The following is a 22,624-nucleotide window of genomic DNA, read 5'->3' on the forward strand; positions in this document are numbered from 1 at the left end:
AACATAACTTCCAAAAGCTGCCCACTGAATACTCTAAATTCCATAAATGTGTAACCACTACTAACTTTTTAGAACAAATAGAAAGCTTCCAACTGAAACAAACATTAAAAGGTGTTAAAATATAGTTTAATAAAATAAATTCATTTCAATTCAATACTTAGCACCTTTTATCTTAAACAATTATGATTATTTGTCCTACTTGGTTAATCCCTCACAAAGCCATCGTCTCCCCGACAAAAAACTGTTCATTCTGATCCTCGAGATAACCTCAGATACCTACTTTCTCTGCTTCTTTGCTACCCACTGTCCCCATCACACAATATCCTAAATAGAAGATCTTCCTTCTGTTCTTTGAACTCCACATGTACCTTTCCAACTCAGAGTATTCCCAACTCTTTTTCTCTCCATTGAAACATATTTTTTCCTACAATGCTTTGTAAATTAAATCTTCTAGGTGTCAACATAAATTTCAAATCAGCAGTGGTTTTCTACCCTGAACATTCCTATATATATTATAAAATTCTTTGAACCTCTAGTGAATAACACTATACAATTTACATAATTATGTTTAAATAGTTATTAGTACCATTTATGTTTTTATACACTATATGCAGTATGAAGCAGTTATCATCATCGTTATTCAATTTTGAATCAAAATGTCCCAGTTGGGTAAATACCATAACATGTGAGCCTACAAATATATAAAGTTGATTATGTAAATAGTGAGATCTTCTAGAATGAACTTATAACCCAGAGACTACACTTAGAACCTCTGTTCTCCTTGTCCAACAGACAAAGCAGAACTGAGAAACTTGTGTGTCACTGTCAAAGAGCAGGAAGCAGATGAATTGCCAGAAGCCTGAAGACACCAGTGCATAGATGTTCATCAGACCATGGTGTGGGTTTATCATCAAAGTTATCCAAAAGAACAAACTAGAAGACAGCAAGGAAAAGGAGACACACATAGTCACCATAATGAGCCAGTGCTTATGGTGCTTGTCTCACCTGGATGAGAGCAGCACTCTGGTCTCATGGGAAAGTCTACGGTAAGGCTGTTGTGATGAATGTGTTGGACTCACTGTTAGCGTCTGTGCAGAACAAGCCCATCTTCCCCTGCCCTCAGACACGAGAGCTCATGGATCTTGGTCCTTTGCACACTGGGATTTACACCAGCAGGCCCTTGGTTCTCAGGCCTTCGGACTTGCACTGAATGATACCAGCAGCTTTCCTGGTTCTCCAGTTTGCAGACAGCAGGTTGTGGGACTTCTCAGCCTCCATAACCAATTCCTACAATAAATGTCCTCTTAACATAGTCATCTCTCAGGGGATGTATCCACAGGGACCTGGTTCCAGCCTCCACCACTTGGATATCAGAATCCTCAGATGCTCAATTACCTTCCATAAGATGGTCCAGCACAGTTGGCCCTCTGGATGTCGGGGTTCTGCATCTGGGGTTTGCTGAATCCTGGGATGCAGAACTCGCAGATATGGAACTGTATCTATATATCCTACTGCTTCTGTTTTCACGGAGAATGCTAACACAGACAATACAAATTCCCAACTGTAGAAAAGTCTCTGCAATCACAAAGGAAATAATAATCACGTCAATTGAAAGCTGCTCTTTGGCCCCGTTCCTGTTTGCCCATTTCTGTCCCCCCTCGCCTTGAAAGAACCTAATTAAAGGAATGAGATCACTAAACAATTTAAACTAACTCCTGACTTATGCTCTCCTGAATGCACACCACACCTTGCCTGACCTGTTCACTGTTTTCCTAGATTAAAAGAATTAAGAATGTCTAGCTCTCTACCCTCGACAGCTCCCTAAGCAATCCTGCAGGCAGACCCCACAGGCAAGGTAACATCCGAAGTCAGCCAGACTGAATGCAATGGAAAAGTTGCAGAAACTAACCTCCTGCCTTGACGATTCACTGAGATTCTTCCCCCTTTTTCCTTTTAAAATCTGTCATGGCTGGGAACTCCCTGGCAGTCCAGTGATCAAGACTTCACGCTTTCACTGCAGCGGGCATGGGTTCGACCCCTGCTTATGAACTAAAATCCCACATGCTGCAACGTGTGGCCAAAAAAAACAAAACTGTCATGGCTGACCAGAATGTTCAGAGTTGGTCTCAGGACATGAGTCCACCTTCTATCCGGATTGCCAGCTTTTCTGATTAAAACATCTTTCCCTTCTTCTCCATTATTCCTTCTCCATTATTGGCTTTTCAGCTGTGAGCAGCCAAACCTGAGTTTGGTAATACAATGAGATAAAATTCTGCATTTATGCTACTCCCAATAGTTCAAGACTCAGGAGACCATTCACATACATGCTTCACCTTTGAACAACGCAGCCACTGTACTATACCAAAATAGCATGTTTCTTTGTTCGCTTCTGAGACTGACAGTGTCAAAGATAAACACAACCAGATGTGAGTTGAAATGATAAAAACAATAATGGAAAAAACCATTTTATTCAGTAACTACTGACAGCAGGAAAGAGTTGAACTCCATGGTAATTTCTGCAGAGGTGATCAGGTGTTTTAAACGGAGAATGAGAGGGACTACCCTGGCGGCCCAGTAGTCAGGAATCCGCACTTCCACTGCAGGGGGCACAGGTTCAATCCTGGTCAGGGAACTAAGATCTAGCATGCAGTGTGGCACAGCCAAAAAAAAAAAAAAAAAAAACAGAAAAAAAAAACCCTGTGAGATAAAATATATATATATATATATATATATATATATATATATATATATATATATATATATATATACATTTTTAAATAAAAGGAGAATGAGAAAACAGGGAAGATGGGAGCTCAGTAGTCACAGAACTGAAAGATTACAAAGTGTTGGGAAATGTAAACAAGATTAGTGCAGCTGTATCTGATAGGCAGTAATTATGAAAACTAGGATTCAATCCTATCCAAACAGACAGAGACAGAGGCCTAATTAATCCTCATGATTACATTTCAATGGATTAGCTCTCAGCTCTTTGAGAAATATACATATAAACTCTTCTTAGTAAGTGCTGAAAAAAAGAGGCTGGTGGGGGGATGCCATTCATCAAGTTTACTGAGAACTAAGTAAATTCTCCTGGCAGATTAATCTGAAACTGTATAGTACGTGTCCATTACGTTGTGCATAACAAAAACATTGAAAAAACTCAAGACATGTTCTTCGATTACTGAAAGCAATTATTCCATAAAGCAGTAAAATGGGTATCTTTGTTGTTTCACTGTCCTACTCGTTAAAGAAAAGGAAAATAATCAATGAATCAAAGAATAAGCAGAAGAGGGAATTCCCTGGCAGTCCAGTGGTTAGGACTTTCACGGCAAGGGCCCAGATTCAATCCCTGTTTGATGAACTAAGATCCTAAAAGCTGTGCCGTGTAGCCAAAAAAAAAAAAAAAAAAAAAAAGCAGAAGACAAAACGAGACATTTTACCAAAGATAGCAAATATAAATCTGAAAAGATGCTAACCATGAATCCTTAGGGAAATTCAATTCAAACAGTGAGAGAGCACGGCAAATTCATAAAAAGAGTTAAAATAAAAAACGACTGACCAACTAATTATTCACTAAGATGTGGAGGAAATGGAACCTTCATACAACTGCTGGTATGAATATAAAAAAATACACGACACTGTAAATCAACTAGACTCCAATAAAAATTAAAAAAGAAAAAATACCATGTTTAAATAGCAATTTGTTAGTTTCTTCAAAAGCTAAACGTTCACCTAACTTTGTGATTCAAACACTGCAATCTAATTTTTTGGCCAAAAGATAAAAGAAACAAATGTCCAGATTAAGAACTGTACACAAATGCTTGCACAAGTTTATTATCAACAGTCAAAACATGGAATTAACCCAAATAGCCATAAACAGGTGAATGGATAAATACTGTTATATCTAATGGTAAGACTATTACTCAAAAAAATTAAAAAGAGCTCCTCATTTAACATCACTGATGAATCTCAAAATAATTATAAAACACAAAACCAGGAGAAAACAAAAGTAAACGTTTTAGGATTCCACCATGTAAATTATAGAAATCGCAAGGGTATCTATTACAAGGAGAAATAAATCAATGGTTGCTTGGAGGGCTGTGAAGGGTAGGGACACAGAGATTATAAAAGGACATCGAGCAAATACACAGTGATAGACATGATCATTACCATGACTGTGATGATATTTTCACAAGTATCATGTGTATGTCAAAACTTATCAAATACTTCACTTTAAATACGTGTACTCTACTACATGTAAATTACACCTAAATAAAGCTTTAAAAAAACACTTCAAGATTAACAAAATCTGTATGCCCCACTTTTTTGGAAAATAGATTTGACAGCCCTATACTGACTCCACCATCCTTCTGTCATGCCCTCTGGGGGTCAATCTTGCCTCAGTGGCAGCAAACACTGGCGAGTAATAAAGGACATTTCCACTTCAGTCAACAGGAATGTTGGCTGGCTCACAAGAGCCACATACCTGGACTACTTTTCTCTACCTTTCTTTTTTCTGCCTGTGCAGCAACGGCCTTGGGGCAAACATTAGAGGGAGGTTACAAAAATCCACAAAACTTTCCAATTATCTTCTCTGACAAGGACCTCAGCTACACAAGATAAACATGCCTGGAGGTCGAGATTTGTGTACAAATCTGATCCTGCACATAGGCAATCATCACAAAGACATCTGTGGATGCACTTTTAGAAGAGGCACATTCCAATGACCTGGCTGCTGTCTCTGCTCCCTACTAACCCAGTTTCTGTAGATGTTTCAGTTTCCCCTGGCCCCTATAGTCTTACAGCCAGTGACTGTCACCCATGGAATTGTGGACATCAGGGCACATGCTATTTGCAAGACCACGGGAGGAGATGCCTCTCAACAGTGCTGACACCTCCTGTGATACCCGCTGTGAACAGGGGAAAAAATTCATGCTGCTCCAAGAACTTGAGGTTGTCACATCTTACTCCTCTTCAGGGTGATGTATGAGTCTCCTAAAACTCATAGCATCCAGGCTTCAAATGAGGACCAAAAAGCCCTGCCCTCTCTCCTACGACTTCACTGGCACCAATGCAAATTTGGCCAAAAATGGCAAGCCACTTTTTGCCATCATACTATCCTCCTTGAGGCCCATGCCTGTGGAGCCCGAATCTCCTTATAAAAAACCTCTAGCAGTACAAAGAACTCCCAAAACAAAATAGGCCTTAAACAGTAAGGCATCCATATTATACAAACCAAAACATTGTGTGGCACACAGTTTGGGTTGGTGACTCACTAGATGGAAAAACTGAGCGTGTGAGTACATGTCCCTGGAAAAGGTTGTCCTTCTCTGCACATGGTCAGCTGAATTCACGTGATGTTCTCCGGGACAACATTCCTTCAGGCTTTTGTACACGTAGTCAGAGAGAAGGAAACACCAACCCCGAAGGGACTGGGCTACTACTCCTGGTTTGCTCCAACACTTGGAAGAACAGAGGTCAGTTTCCCTGAGCGCACTGGGCTGGTGACTGATGCACACTGTGTGAACCTGCCAGGCGATAGAAGTAAAACGGCCACAGAAACGGGCAGTGACATAAATCTGGGAAGAGACCTGGACAGGTTACAAAGTGCAATACAGCCACACGTGCTTCCCACATAACTGAAATTTCAGGGCTATCTCCCCCTGTGGACAACTGAATGTATGAGATTGAATTCAGATGGGCCACTCCTCAGTTTCTTCCAACGTCATTACCCTGAACAAGAAAATTGCACATTTCCTTGCACATTCAAGGCCTTTCTCCAGTGTAAACTCTACCATGTATACTGGGGTGAATTCTTTTGTTTTTTTAAAATTTATTTGGCAGTGTCGGGTCCTGGTTGCGGCACATGGGATCTTTGTTGTGGCACACAGGCTCTAGAGTGTGTGGTCTCAGTAGTTGCGGCTTGCAGGTTTAGTTGCCCCACGGCATGGGGGATCTTAGTTCCCTGACCAGGGGTCGAACCCACATCCCCTGCACTGGAAGGTGGATTCTGAACCAAAGGACCAACAAGGAAGTCCCATGAGGTGAATTCTTTAGGAAAGAATTTCCCAAATTCCTGGCACGAATAAGGTCTTCCTGTGAACTCTAATAAGAACAAAAGGTGGAACAAGAAGTAAACAATTTCCCACATTCACAACACACATTAAGACCTTTCACCTCTGTCAACATGGATGTTGAAGGAGCACAGAGCTCTGGGGAAAAGATTTCTCACATTCACTACCCTCATATGGCCTCGATCCTATGTGAACTCTCTGATGATAATGGAGGCCGGACCTAGACGAAAAAGATTTCCTACATTCACTGCATTTATAAGGCTTTTCTCCAGTATGAATTCTAGTGTTCAATGAGATAAGAATTTGCTCTAAAGGACTTCCCACATTCAGTGCATTCATAAGGACTTTGGTTAGTGTGAATTCTCTGATGTTCATGGAGAATGGAACTACAGATAAAAGATTTCCCACATTCACTACACTCATATGGCCTCAACCCTGTGTGAACTCTCTGATGATAATGGAAACCATACCTAGAGGAAAAAGATTTTCCACATTCACTGCATTTATAAGGCTTTTCTCCAGTGTGAACTCTACAGTGTTCAATGAGAGAAGACTCTCTCCTAAAGGATTTCCTACATTCACTGCACTCATAAGGGCTTTCTCCAGTGTGGACTCCCTGATGATAACGAAGGTTCCTCCTAGTGGTAAAAGATTTCCCACACTCATTACACTCATAAGGCCTTTCTCCTGTGTGAACTCTCTGGTGTATAAGAAGGTAACATCTTTGGATAAACGATTTCCCACATTCACTGCACACATAAGGCCTTTCTCCTGTGTGAACTCTTTGGTGTATAAGAAAGTGACATCTTTGAATAAAGGATTTCCCACATTCACTGCACACATAAGGCCTTTCTCCTGTGTGAACTCTTTGGTGTATAAGAAAGTGACATCTTTGGATAAAGGATTTCCCACATTCACTGCACACATAAGGCCTTTCTCCAGTGTGAACTCTCTGATGATAACGGAGGGTGGAACCATAGGAAAACATTTTCCCACATACAGTGCACTCATAAGGCTTATCTCCAGCATGAGTCTTCTGATGATGACACAGGGCAGAGCTGGAGGTAAAACATTTTCTGCACTCACTGCACTCATAAGGCCTTTCTCCTGTGTGAACTCTCTGATGATAATGAAGGCCAGAGTGAGAGGTAAAAGACTTCCCACATTCACTACATTCATAAGGCCTTGATCCATTGTGAACTCTCTGATGATAATGGAAGCCAGGGTGAGATGTAAAAGATTTCCCACATTCACTACATTCATAAAGCCTTGATCCAGTGTGAACTCTCTGATGATAATGGAGGCCACGGCGAGACATAAAAGATTTCCCACATTCACTGCATTCATAAGGCCTTTTTCCACTATGAACCTTCCAGTGCTGAGTGAGGTAAGATTGATAACTAAAGGATTTCCAACACTCACTGCACTCATAAGGCCTTTTTCCTGTGTGAACTCTCCGGTGGAGAATGAGTGTCAAGCTATTGGTGAAAGATTTCCCACATTCACTGCAAGCAAAAGGCCTTTCCCCTTTATGTACTCGCTGGTGTAGGATGAGCACCAAGCTATTGGTAAGAGTTCCCACACTCACTCCAATCATAAGGCCTTTCTCCTGTGTGAACTCTCCAGTGTACAATGAGGTAAAATTTTCGTCTAAAAGATATCCCACATTGAGTACACTCATAACGCCTTTCTCCAGTATGAACTGTCCATTCTCGAACTATGATGGATCTGCGGCTCAAAGACTGTGCACATTCACTGCACAAGTAACAATGTTCTCCAATGTGACTCCTCCAAGGATAAATAAGGACAAAGTTTTGGTTAAAGAATTTCCCACATCTGTTGCACTTCTACTGCCTTGTCCCAGTATGAATTCTTCGATGCAGATTGAGGGTTGAGGTTCGTCTGAAAGATTTGCCAGACTCACCACACACATGAAGCCTTTCCCCAGTATGCACTCTCTGGTGAACAACAAATGAGGATTTGTACCTGAATGTCTTCCCACATTCACTGCACACAAAACAATGTCTTCCAGGGTAGACACCCTGGTCCTGAACAAGTGCATGTTTCGGGCTGAAGGTTTTCTTGCATTCTCCCCAGCTGTAATGACTTCCTCTGCTTTGTAAAGTTGCCTCACGCTGGGCAATCTCATTTGGCTTCTCCCTGGTGTGAGTGGTCTGTGGCTGGAGATGTCCCAAGGTGGCCAGAAAGTCTTTCCCAACTTCCTCACAGGTAAAGGGCTTCCTTGACACATGGCATTTGCAGCTCTTCACAAACAAGGCCCTGACTACAGCGTTTCTGAAGGATTTCTCTTCCATGTGCTGCTTCTGGAGTTTTTGGAGGTTTGCACTAAAATGAAATTGTTTCATACATATTCTACACCCGAACACTTTCTGGCTGTGTTGTGTTTCTTCATGTTCAGCCAAGTGAAAAATACTTCTCAAGACCAGACTACACATCTCACCAAAGTGGTTCTTCTGGGAAAACGAAGGTGCCTTAGGAGTCCTGGCCTGTGACACGCTTATAGAAATGCTTCGTTCAAAGGGTGCTTCTGCATCCTCTGCTCCACAGCAGCAACCTGAATGCAAATAAATGGTGGTGAAATACATGCAAATAAACATGTTGACTTTATAGGGAGGGGGCAACATCATCATAAAGGTAATGTGTCACATCTAGGAATGAGTCTACAGGATGCTTTTCCAGAAAGGAGATTTGTAATTCCACTGGGGAAGCAGCTACTGGGCATGACTGTGCCTCTAAGGCAAAAGAATGGTACACTACACCAGGGGAAGGACATTAGGATAGGGTGCAGCACCAAGTAGAGAGGCATATTCTAGAACTTGTTCATATGCCAGAGGATTCCTGCAGGACCTATTCTGCTAGTGACGTGACACTGTGTAGAAGCATATGTCCAAACCCAGGAGAAACCAACTGCAGTAGAATAGCTGCTGTTCAAGGCCAATTTAAGGATGTGTGGACACCTCATAGCACATGTGGACCAAAGTTGCAGAGCAAGAGAAGAGGAGGTATGAGAGAATGGCTGAGATTTGAAGTCCAGAAACATAGGGCTTGTCCCTGGGCTGGAAGTCAGAGTAGATATCACAGTGGAGTAAAACTGACTAGTCAGCACAGCATTAACAGTGGGGAAGGGAGGTACACATGGGCTGTGGTGTGGGCAACAACCAAAAAAATACTGGGTAAATGAGAAACATTCCTGGTATGATGTGAACACAGTACTGATGTCACACCCTCCAGCTTCACCAGGACAAGGTACCTGTGAGTTCACCTTGCAGCCTTGGCTACTGAGAATCCCTATAATTTTTGGTGGCCCTGACCTCAGCTGACAGATGCAGAACCATTACATGGCTGGTCCCTTCTGAGAGCCCAAACTGCCACACCCCACCTAGCCAGTGACCTTGTATCCAGCCCAAGTTAAGGTCTTTCCCTACCAAAACCAGTCTGAAAATCCGGATGATGTGACTGATCCATCAAATGCAGAAACATGAACAAAAGGCTCTAAGAAACATGAAATATCAAGGAAACAAGACATCACCAAAGGAGCACAAGTTTCCAGCAAGTGAACCCAAAGAAATGCATATCTATAAACAACTGGACAAAGATTTCAAAATAAATGTTTTAAGGAAGCTCAGTCAGCTCCAGGAGAACACAAACAGAAACTCAATCAAAGTAGGAAAAAAATACACAAACAAATCAACAGGTTCCAAGAATGGGAGTTCCCTGGCAGTCCAGTGGTTAGGGCTTCACACTCCCACTGCAGGGGGCACAGGTTCCGTCCCCCGTCAAGGAACTAAGATGCTGCGTGCCACATGGTGCGGCCAAAAAACAAAAAACAAGAAGTTCCAAGATACAAAAAAAAAAAAGAAAAAGGAATTAAATTTTGGAGCTGAAGAACACAATGAATGAAATGAAAAATACAACAGAGACCAGCCAACTTGATCAAGTAGGAGAAAAATCTGTGACCTTGAATCAGGTGATTTCAAATCATCCAGCTAGAGGGATAAAAGACTGAAGAAAGCTTATGTAAATTATGGGATGCCATCAATGGAAATAATATTCACATTGTAGAAGTGCCACAAGGAGAAGTAATGGAGAAAGGAGCAAAAACCTTATTTAAATAAAAAATGGTGGAAACAATCAACCAAATCAGGAGAGAGAGGTGAGGATATGTAGGTACATGATGCGCATAGGTCCCCATCCAGATTCAATCCAACAAGATCTTCACTGAGACAGTGAAATGAAAGCCTGAAAAGTCAAAGACAAAGAATTTTGAAAGCAGCAAAAGAAAAGAAACTCATCACATACAAGAGAACCCCTGTAAGGCTATAAGCACATTTCTCAGCAGAACCCATGCAGACCAGGAGAGAGTGGGACATTAAATTCAAAATGCAGAAGGAAAAAAAACCTGCCAACTAAGGAATACTTTATCTGGCAAAGCTGTCCTTCAGAAATGAAGGAGTGATAAAAACTCTCCAACATAAACAAAAGCTGGGAGAGTTCATCACCATTCAACCTGCCTTACCAGAAATGCTAAATGGAGCTTTTCAAGCTGAAAAGAGAACACTAATTAGTAACAGGAAGATATACAAAAATATGAAGCACAGTGGTAAAGGTTAAGTATATACTCAAATTCAGAATATGCTAACACTGTTACATGGTGGTGTGGTAATCATTTAATACTAGTATAAATGACAAAAGACAAAAATATTAAAAATTAATACAGCCACAATTATTTCTTAATGACTACAAGTATAAAAAGATATAAACTGTCACATCAAAAACATAAATTCAGGGACCTCCCTGGTGGAACAATGGTTAAGAATCCACCTGCCAATGCAGGGGACATGGGTTCGAGCCGTGGTCTGGGAAGAACCCACATGCTATGGAGCAACTAAGCCCGTGCGCCACAACTACTGAGCCTGAGCTCTAGAGCCTGCATGACACAACTACTGAAGCCCGCATGCCTAGAGCCTATGCTCTGTAACAAGAGAAGCCACTGCAATGAGAAGCCCGCACACTGCAACGAAGAGTAGCCCCTGCTCACCGCAACTGGAGAGAAAAGCTCACAAGCAGCAACGAAGACCCAACACAGCCAAAAATAAAAAAATAAAAAAAAAACCATAAATGCAAAAGGGGTGAGATACTAAAAGGGGAGTTTTCCCCCTTTTATTTATTTATTTTTATTGAAGTATAGTTGATTTACAATGTTGTATTAATTATTGCTATAAAGCAAAGTGATTCAGTTATACATATATATACATTCTTTTTTTAAAATATTCTTTTCCTTTATGGCTTATCAGAGGATACTGGATATACTTCTCTGTACTATACGGTAAGACTTTGTTGTTTATTCATTCTAGATATAAAAGTTTACACCTGGGAATTCCCTGGTGGTCCAGCAGTTAAGAATCCGCCCTCCAATGCAGGGGATGTGGGTTTGATCCCTGGTCGGGGAACTAAGATCCCACATGCCACGGGGCAACTAAGACCACGTGGCTCAACTAGAGACCCTGCGTGCCGCAAACTATAGAATCCATGCACTCTGTAGTCCGCATGCCACAACTGCACAGCCCGCACGCTCTGGAGCCCATAATCACAACTAGAGAGAAGCCCGCGTGCCACAACAAAGATCCCGCGTGTCGCCATTAAGACCCAACACAGCCAAAATAAACAAATAAATAAATTAAAAAAAAAACAGCTTACACCTGCTAATCCCAACCTCCCACTCCATCCCTTCCCCAACCCCCTCCCTATTAGCAACCACCAGTCTGTTCTCTATCTCTGTGATTCTGTTGCTGTTTCACAGATAGGTTCATTTGTGTCATACATTAGCCTCCACATATAAGTGACATCATATGTTATTTGTCTTTCTCTTTCTGACTTACTTCACTTAGTATGATAATCTCTAGGTCCATCTATGTTGCTGCAAATGTCAAACTTCCTTCTTTATGGCTGAGTAGTATCCCATCGTATATGCTGGGTTGGCCAAAAAGTTCGTTTGGGTTTTTCTATAAGATGTTATGGAAAAACCCGAATGAACTTTTTGTCCAACCCAATATATACCACACCTTTTTAAACCATTCATCTATTGATGGGCATTTAGGTTGTTTCCATGTCTTGGCTATTGTGAATAGTGCTGCTATGAACATTTGGGTGCATATATCTTTTTGAATTATGTTTTGTATGGATATATGCCCAAGAGAGGGATTGCTGGATCATATGGTAATTCTTTTAGCTTTCTGAGGAACCTCCATACTGTTTTCCACAGTGGCTACACCAACTTACATTCCCAACAACAGTGTAGGAGGGTTCTAAAATGGGACTTTTTGTATAGAACTGACATTAAGTTGTTATCAGCTTAAAATACTGTTATGCTTCATGCAAACCTGATGGTAAACACAAAAGCAAAAACCTACACTAGATACACAAAAGAGAAAGAGAAAGGAATCAAAGAACACTGCTACCGAAAACCATCAAATCACAAAGGAAGAAAGTGAGAAAGAAAAAAAGGAACTAAGGAACTACAAAAATTAACAATACGGCAATTAGAAAGTCCTTACAAAATTCTCTCCATTCAGAAGACACACAGTGGCTGAGGATAAAGCCTTCAAGAGACTCACTTCAGCTTTAAGGACACAAATAAGCTGAAAGAGAAGGAACTGAAAAAAAACTCCATACAAATGGAAACCAAAAATCAGTAGCTTATTCTTATAAATAGCCTACATTTAGGCAAGAAAAATAAACTTCAACTCAAAACCTATCACAAGAGACAAAGAAAGTGATTAAATAATAATAAAGGTGTTGACTCATCAAGAGAACAGAACATATTATAAGTAATATGCATCTAACACCAGGGCACTTAAATGTATAAGGCAAACATTAAGAAAGTGGAAAGTAGAAAAGAAAGCAATGAAATAGTATTAGCAGACTCCAATACCCATCTTTTGATAATGGGTAGATTAACCAAATAGAAAATCAATAAGGAAATATTTAATGACATTTTAGCTCAAACATTGACCAAATACTGAATGGAACTTTAGACCACCTCAACCTAACAAACATACACAGAACATGCAATTCAACTACAGCAGAATACATTCTTTTCAAGTGGACACAGAACACTCTCTAAGAGAGATCATATGTTAGGTCACAAAACAAGTCTTAACACATTTAAGAAGACTGAAATCATATCAAGAATCTTATCCAGCCATAAGGGTTGGAAACTAAAAATCAGTAACATAATATATTTGTGAATGCAGGAAAGTTCAAACATATATGAACATTAAACAACACATTCCTGGGACTTCCCTGGTGGTGCAGTGGATAAGACTCCACGCCCCCAATGCAGGGGGCCCAGGTTCAATTCCTGGTCAGGGAACTAGATCCCACATGCATGCCACAACTAAGAGTTCACATGCCACAACTAAGGAGCCCATGTGCCGCAACTAAGGAGTCGGCAAGCCTCAACTAAGGAGCACACATGCTGCAACTAAGACCCCATGCAACCAAATAAATAAATAAATGAATATTAAAAAAAAACACACACATTCCTGAACCATTAATGTGTTGAAGAAACAAAATCAGAAGGAAAAGTAAAATTATCTTGAGACAAAGTAAAATGGATCAAAACACACCAAAACTTATGAGATGTAGCAAAAGAATTTCTAAAAGTAAACCTGATAGCAATAAATGTCTATATTAAGGAAAAAGAAAAATCTCAAATACAGAAACTCACTTTACACCACAAGGAACTAGGAAAAAAACAACTAAGCTCAAATGTAGAAGGAAGGAAATAACAAGGGTCAGAGCAGAAATAAAATACAGACTGAAGAAACAATAGTAAGGTTAACAAAGCTAAGAGCTGGTTTTTGAAAAGAACCAAAATTGACAGACCTTCAGCTACATTAAATTAGAAAAGAGGAGACTCAAATAAATGAAATCAGAAATGGAGGAGATATTACAACTGATACTATAGATACACAAAGATCATAAAAAACTATAATGAACAATTAAATGCCAACAAACTGGATAAAGTAGAGGAAATTCTTTGAAACAAACAACTTAGCAACACTAAATCATGAAGAAAAAAATCTGAATAGGTCAGTAACAAGTAAGGAAACTGAATCATTAATCAAAAATCTCCCAACAAGGGCTTCCCTGGTGGCGCAGTGGTTGAGAATCTGCCTGCCAATGCAGGGGACAGGGGTTTGAGCCCTGGTCTGGGAAGATCCCACATGCCGCGGAGCAACTGGGCCCATGAGCCACAACTACTGAGCCTGCGCGTCTGGAACCTGTGCTCCGCAACATGAGAGGCCGCGATAGTGAGAGGCCCGTGCACCGTGATGAAGAGTGGCCCCCACTCGCTGCAACTAGAGAAAGCCCTCGCACAGAAACGGAGACCCAACACAGCCAAAAATAAATAAATAAATTTATATATATATAAAAAAAGACATATAGTATATTTATTTAAAAAAAAAATCTCCCAACAAGCTAAGCAACAAGGATATATTTTACAGCACAGAGAAATACAGCCATTGTTTGCCTTCCTTCCTTCCTTCCTCCCTCCCTCCCTTCCTTGGGTCTTCATTGCTGCATGCGGGCTTTCTCTAGTTCCAGTGAGCGGAGGCTACTCCTTGTTGCAGCGTGCAGGATTCTCATTGCAGTGGCTTCTCTTGTTGTGGAGCACAGGCTTTAGGCGCACGGGCTTCAGTAGTTGTGGTATGTGGGCTCAGTAGTTGTGGCTCATGGGCTCTAGAGCACAGGCTCAGTAGTTGTGGCGCACGGGCTTAATTACTCTGCAGCATGTGGGATCTTCCCAGACCTGGGCTCGAACCCATAACCCCTGCACTGGCAGGTGGATTCTTAACAACTGCACCCACGCAGTGCAACGAAGAAGCCCATGCGCCCAGAGCCCGTGCTCCGCAACAAGAGAAGCCACTGCAAGGAGAAGCCGCTGACCACAATGAAGAGTAGCCCCCGCTCGCCACAACTAGAGAAAGCCCACACACAGCAACAAAGACCCAATGCAGCCAAAAATAAATAAATAAATTTATTAAAAAAAAAATGCTCACTGTCCTCATTTCTATTCAGTATTGTTCTGGAAGGCATACCCAGAACACTTGGTCAAGAGAAAAAAGTAATAATAATAAAATCTTAAAAGAAGTAAAACTGAGTCTGCAGAAGGCATGATCTTATATATAGAGTACCCTAAAGACTCTCCCCTAAAAGTGTTACAAATATTAAACAAATTCAGTAAAGTTGCAGGACACAAAATCAATATGCAAAAATCAGTTGCATTTCTATAAACTAAGAATGAAATATCGGAATAAAAAACTATGAATAAATTTAACCAAGAAAGTAAAAGATCTGGACTCTGAAAATTGTAAGACACTGATAAAGGCAAGTGACACAAATAAATGAAAAGATATCCGATGTCTTTGTATAGGAAGAATTAATAATGTTACAATGTCCACACTACACAATGCGATATACAGATTCAATACAATTCCTATCAAAATCACAATGGAATTTTTCACAGAAATAGAACATGAATCCTAAAGCCACAAATGACCTCAAAGAGTCAAAGCAATCTTGAGCAAGAAGATCAGAGCTGAAGATATCAAACTTCCTGATTTTGAAATACATTGTGAAGCTGCAGTAATCAAAACAGTATGGTACTGTCATAAAAACAGACACACAGAGGAATGGAACAGGATAAAGAACCCAGGAAAAAGTCCCAAACATATATGGTAAACTAATCTTTGACAAGGGTGCAAAAAACACAGGATGGGGAAAGGACAGTCTCTTCAATAAAAGGTGTTGGGGAAACTGGATATTCACATGCAAAACAATGAAACCGGGCCCCTACTACTAATAATTAACTCAGAGTAGATTGAAGAGTTAAACAGAAGACATGAAAATGTAAAACTCCTTGGGGGAAAAAAACAGGGAATACGCTACTTGGCAGTTGTCTTGGTAATGATTTTTTTTTTTAATACAACATGAAAAGTACAGGGGAAAAAAATAACAAGTGAAACTGCATCAACCGAAAAAGCTTTTCTGCACAGCAAAAGAAACAATCAAAAAAATTAAAATGCCACCTACAGAATGGGAGAAAATATTTGCAAGCCATGTACCTAATAAAGGGATAATATTTTAAACACATAATGTACTCATACAAATCAGCAGAAACAGAATAATCTGATTAAAATATGGGCAGAGGGTCTTAACTAAGCAAACTGTTTCTTGGTGTGCTCTCCCACTTGTTGTTATGCTATGTCTCTAGCAATAAACTTTGTACCTGTTTTTACAAAATGAAAATATGGGCAGAGGATCTGATTAGGCATTATTCCAAAGATGATATACAAATGGCTAACAAGTATATGAAAAATTGTTCTTCCTCACTAATCATCAGGGAAATGTAAATCCAAACCACAATGAGATATTACTATATAACTGTTAGGATGGCTATCATCAAAAAGACAAGAGGGTGGGATGAATTGGGAGATTGGGATTGACATATATACACTATTGATACTGTGTATAAAGTAGGTAACTAATGAGAACATACTGTATAGCACAGGTAACTCTACTCAATGCTCTATGGTGACCTAAATGAGAAGGAAATCCAAAAAAATAGGGGATATATGTATATGTATAGCTGATGCACTTTGCTGTACAGTACAAACTAACACAATACTGTAAAGCACCAATACTCCAGGAAAGAAAGAAAAAGAAAGAGAGAGAGAGAGGAAGGAAGGAAAGAAGCAAGGAAGGAAGGAAGGAAGGAAGGAAGGAAGGAAGGAAGGAAGAAAGGAAAGAAAGAAAGAAAGAAAGAAAGAAAGAGAGAGAGAGAGAAGGAAGGAAGGAAGGAAGGAAGGAAGGAAGGAAGGAAGGAAGGAAAGAAGAAAGAAAAGGGAAGGGAGGGAGGGAGGGAGGGAAGGAGGGAAGGAGGGAGGGAGGGAGGGAGGAAGAAAGAAAGAGGTAAGGGTTGGCAAAGGTATACAGATAAGGGAACCCTTGTACACTTGGTAGCAAGATAAACTGGTACACGCATTATGAATAAAGAGTATGGAAGTTCCTCAAAAATTCAAAACAGAACTATCATACAATCCAGCAGTCCCACTGCTTGGAATATAGCCAAAAGAAATGAAATCCAAAGGGGAAAAGATAACCTGCACTGTCACATTCACAGCAGCATTATGGATAATACACAAGATATGGAAACAACCTGAGTGTCCACCCACGTAGGGATGGATAAACAAGGTGTGATATACTCACACATACACATGCATGCCTTGAATATTATTTAGCCTTAAAAACAAAGGAAGTCCTGCCATATGGGACAACATGGATGAACCAGACGGACATTATTCCAAATAATGTATGATATCACTTACATGTAGAATTTAAAACAAACAAAATTGTTGAACTCACAGAAACAGAGAGTAGAAGGCCAGGGGCTGTGGGATGGGAGAAATGGGAAGTTGTTGCTCGAAATGCACAAACCTTCAGTTACAAGATGGTACAGATCATTAAACGCACTGCAGGACTACAGACCTCAAATTCTTCCCAGTGTGGATCCGGTACAGCAAATATTGGGGTTGCAGGGGAGAGAAGAATGGAGTGCGAACAACCCAGGCATACCTACCACAGCAACTACCCAGAAAGCTGGGGAAACAAGCAGTGCCTGAGGTCCACATGTCACAAGGACAGAGCACCCCCACAAAAAAGGGGGGTGAGCCAGAATACAGAGCTCACTCCAGGTCACTGGGAAGGCTGTGAGAGTCTTACCCAGTGAGGATATGAGTGTAAAGTTTTCCAGCATCACATCGTGGTACAAGTGCCTCTGAACCTCATCAAGGAGCCTCCATTCCTCCCACGAGAAGTACACGTTAATGTCTTCAAAGGTCATACTATCCTGTCAACATGGGGACAGATGAAACAATGAACACTCTGAGAACCCACAGTCCATCACCACACAATCTACCCCACTATCATCCTCCTCCCAAGCTTCCCACCTCAAAGGAGATACCAGGACCTGGTGCTACTGATGCTTACTCTCTCCTCAGGTGCCATGAACCACTGTGTTCAGCCCTCAGCAATAACAGTCAGGGAGACATATAGATGCCATGTAAGCTCTGGGCCTGGCTAGCAGAGCCCCATCCCTCCTGCCAAGCAATTCCCCTGGAGTCTCCCAGACTGTACATACAAGACACAGTCAAACCTGGGCTCATGCTTCACCATTAAGTCCCCAATACCAGGGCCATGGGGCTATCAGCACATCATTCTGTAGACTCTCACTCTCTAACATCATCACTCCCCAGGGCTACACTCCCAGTTCTGCCACCTCCCTGTTCTACAACACAGGCATTTCCCTCTACTCACTCATAAACGTGGCCCATAGCTTCCAGAGAGTCCTTGACACTCAAACACGACTCAGTACCATCCGAGACCTCTGATGAATCCCAATACCAGGGAAAGTCCCACATGCAGCTTTGCAGGCCTCTCCACCTGCTTCTGATCCTTGCTTCAATATTAGCCACTCAGAACCACATGTGAATTACAGACACCCATGACATTCTTCTACTTCTGTGATGCACTGTCTGATTGCCTGTCCCCTCAACAGTCACAACCCTCCTCTCTCTACTCAAACTTCCTCACAACCCCAGCCCTTACAATCTCCCTGCCAGGCATAACGACTTTCACAAATGACTCCATTTACCCTGGATCTTATCCACCAGCAAGACTAAAACACTCTAGACCCCAACAAGGCTCACTACACAATTCTGGAGAATCTGGACAGTAGTGAATTAGCAGGAGCCCTGGCCTCAGTGTCAAATTGTCTCAATTATTTCTCTGCCTCCCAAACCACGTATTTTGCACCCATTCATCCCATGGTAGCCTTGGTCACCTGCCAGATCATCTTCTCTCCCAGACAATCCAGAGCCATTCTCTCTCTCACCTGTGTTTGTTATAGTCAGGAACCTCAACCAGGTGCTAAGCAAGAGAACCACTCCTCAGCATGCACCCTAGTCTTTCTGATGCGCTAATAGCATTACGACTCTAACCTGCATTCTACTTTTGAAATGTCATCCACATCTCTGCTCTGGTCCTTATAATAGCCACCACTCTTGAAAGTCTCCATCCGGAGCCCTTCCCTAAATTTCAGACATATATGTCCAGCTGCCCATTTGATGGCTCCACTCACTGTACTCTGAAACACCCCAGACCCATAAAAAGACCAAAACAAAATTTCTGATATGCACAAGGAAATAAACATACTGCATCTGTCACATCCAAGTTGATGAAGGATCCATTCCTTCAGCTCCTAGGGCCAAAAACCCTGGAGTCATCCCTAACCTCTCCCTTACCTGCAACATCCAAAAATCTACTTGGCTCTTTTTAAAAAATGTACTTAGAATACAAACTTGTCTCCTACCTTCATGGCCACAGTTCTGTTCCTTCAACACTCACCTGGATTACAACAGTAACCTCTTCCTGGGCTCACTGCCTCCTTCCTTAACTCCATAGTCTTTTCTCTTCTCTCCAGCCAAATGGAGCCTACTGAACCCTGGTTAGTACCAACACTTCCTCTTATTCAAACCTCTCATTACTTCCATAAATGATGCCCAACTTCTCAGACAGCCACATCATAGGCCTAATTACCAGGTCCCCTGCTCTTTGTTCCTAACCGAAAGAATGAAGACCTGCTGTACCCTGTTCCCAACTCAGTCACACCTCCAAGCATTTGCACATGCTAGTATCTGTTCCTGGGATAACCTTCCGTACAGGTTCCAACAGTTTACACAGGTTGTCAGGAAAGTGAACACCTGTATGTTACCCTTGTCCTGCACACAGGACCCACAGCTTGAGAATATCCTCAGGGCCCGCAGAGCTAAGAGCTGAGACTATATCAAGGGAAGACTCTCAAGACACAATACCCAGCCACCCTATGGGTGGTGTCACTACCAGTGAGGGGCTGGGACACCCTCTCCTGCCTTGTGTAGGATCCCTAAGTGCTTTTGCAACGTTCAGAACACGTGGGAAGTGGAAGGCAACCATGGCTGGGCTCCATGTGCGCAGGACTCCCCTGTATTCCCACCCAACCCTGGAACCTGGACCTCGGGTAACTTACTAACGTCTGGGTTTCAATCTTAGAGCTGCCTCTTACCAGATCTCTGACCTTGGACAAAGGCTCTACTTCTCTCTGTCTCAATGTCTTCGTTACCCACATTCCAGTCTGTTCCCTCTCTGAGCAGCGTTTTTATAACTTTTAAAACCCTAACACATAATGTGTCCCTCTTCTGTCCACTAACCTCCACGGCCTCCAGGTCCCTCAGAAAAAGGAACAACCTCTCTGCCGGTCCAGGTGCCACTCCGGCTCACTCTGTTTCCTGCAGACATCAGATGGACCCCAGGTTTCCCGAATCCTCCCGCCTCAGCCCGACCTCCAAGATTTTGCACCTGCCGGTCCCTCCGCATGCCACCCTCTCCCACGCGCCATCACACTGTCAGAAACAGGGCCCCACCCAGGACCACCTCACAGTCCTGGACACAGCCTGGGCTGCGGGCACATGAGCAGGCGCCCCGCACTCGGGGCTTTAGTGTCCGGTGGGGTGAGGGCGGTGAGGGCCCGGAGGCCGAGCGTCTACCTGAGGCGGGTCCCTTAGCGCCGCCGCCGCAGACGCCATAGCAGTCCGTGGGCGGAACGGGGCCGTGAGCGTCGAGAGAGGAGGTGGGACGCGGACACGGCGGTCCGTCTCCCGGGCCTGACGCGGGGCACTCCGGGCGGTGTCGCCGAACCTCAGACCCGCCTCTGTGGCGCGCGGACAGTGCCTCCTCTCGCATTTTTTCAGTCCCGTCACCCCGGTACCCCGTAGCGAGAACAGACCCAGGGCAGTTAAAATGGCCGCCACGAGGAGGAGGCCGGAAGTCCCGCCCCGACGTGAAGAATTCTCCCGGAAATGCATTTATCCTGGTGTGCCTTGGCTCACCTCGGTGCAGGATCTTCCGGGTAATGTAGTTCGCAGGGCTTTAGAAGCCGCCGCAAAGGGGGTTCTCCTTTCTGACCGACCAGAACTTTTGCCACGCGGCACCGGGAGGGATGCTGGAAAGCAATCATCCTACCTCAAGGAAGGGAGGGGCTCTGTTCGTTGTTAAGTGCAGCAAAGTGACAAAATGTCAGACTTCGTGATGCTCAGTCAGTTCCCAGAAAGTAAAAATATTATTTGAGATGCTCTCAAATGTACAGATCTAAATGACCATATTATTATAGAGTCGTTCAGACATGACTCAGCGCGTAGCTGGACACATTATATAACTGTTCTTCAAATGCATGTATCTGAAGCCATAGTCAGTTTTCTGAGTTGTATTACGATAGGCTATGAGCAAGATAAATCAGTCCGTACAGTGCCATGACTGTGAAGAAAGAAGATGGATATTCTAAATTAGGTGGACAAGCAGGAGTTTTACCTCCGGTTCCACACAAAGCTTCTCTCTTGCCTATAGAGTCGGTGATTGTGTCCTACCCATTAAGAAACACTTTCATCCATATAATATCTTATTCCATTTCCTAACATAAACTCAATTCCTTTTAGTGTACAGACATCTATCTCAAACGGAGAGCAACTTAACTAATGTCATTGTAGTATGGGCCAATAGCTGCAACTTTCAAAGTCACAGCACGTGTGGAAGGGAGTATCTAAACACTCATATAAAGGAGGGCGACTTAAGCTTATGATCTCGTGTCCTTGCTGGTAAGTGATTATCATTTTCCAGTGATTGCAGGTAGAGTTCTTCATGGGGAAATGAGATAATATCAGAAAAACAGTTTTGAAATGCAGGTGTTGGAAAGTTATTAATATTTATGTAGTTATTCAAAGACAGGGGCAGATATCACTCTGGGGAAATAGTAGATGATGTTGAAGACAGTTAATACTTCAGATAACTTTTGGTAGGGCTTTTTTTCTTGAAAACATTAATACCGGCTTGGAGAAAGAATTGGAGTGGACGTTAAGAGTAATCAGACCAGTAAAAGTGAACAAGAATTTCGGGTGCCATGTTTATTCACGGTTCTAATAAATTTTCATTGAACAAAATACTCAGTGTCAGGCACTGTTTCAGGTGCATGAGAACCATGACAGACAAAAACCTCTGTTTTCATGCAGCTTACACTCTTCAATGAACACAGAAAGGAAACATGAAAGAAAAAGTGTGTAACTTTATAGTAAGTTTTAGTGTGATATTAGAAAGTTCAAAGACTCATCTACATATCATCTAAGTCAGATATGAATGAGACTCAAAGTACAATCAATCCTGAGGCAAAACTGCTCTCCAGCTGTGAAACCAAAAGCTCCATGCTTCCAAAATGTAATAGTGGGACAGGCATAGGATAGACATTTCCATTACAAATGGGGGAAATGGGAAATAAAGGAGTGAGGGGTCCTAAACAAGTCCAAAACCTAGCAAGGCAAACATCATGAGATCTTATGGCTCATAAATAATCCTTTTTGGCTCAATGCTCTGCCTTCCAG

General features: G+C 42.1%; 1 protein-coding gene across 1 annotated transcript; it reads right to left on the minus strand.

The window, feature by feature from the left end:
- Window positions 1–7,521: 7,521 nt before the first annotated feature.
- Window positions 7,522–21,061, minus strand: LOC130705699 (zinc finger protein 211-like). The gene is made up of 3 exons (XM_057533756.1): window positions 20,744–21,061; window positions 17,883–18,009; window positions 7,522–8,649 (listed from the first exon to the last, which is right to left on the minus strand). The coding sequence occupies exons 1-3, from the start codon at window positions 21,059–21,061 to the stop codon at window positions 7,922–7,924; spliced, it is 1,173 nt and encodes a 390-aa protein (XP_057389739.1). The 3' UTR covers window positions 7,522–7,921.
- Window positions 21,062–22,624: the final 1,563 nt, after the last annotated feature.

The sequence above is a fragment of the Balaenoptera acutorostrata genome, chromosome 19 (assembly GCF_949987535.1).
Source record: "Balaenoptera acutorostrata chromosome 19, mBalAcu1.1, whole genome shotgun sequence".
NCBI classification, from domain to species: domain Eukaryota; kingdom Metazoa; phylum Chordata; class Mammalia; order Artiodactyla; family Balaenopteridae; genus Balaenoptera; species Balaenoptera acutorostrata.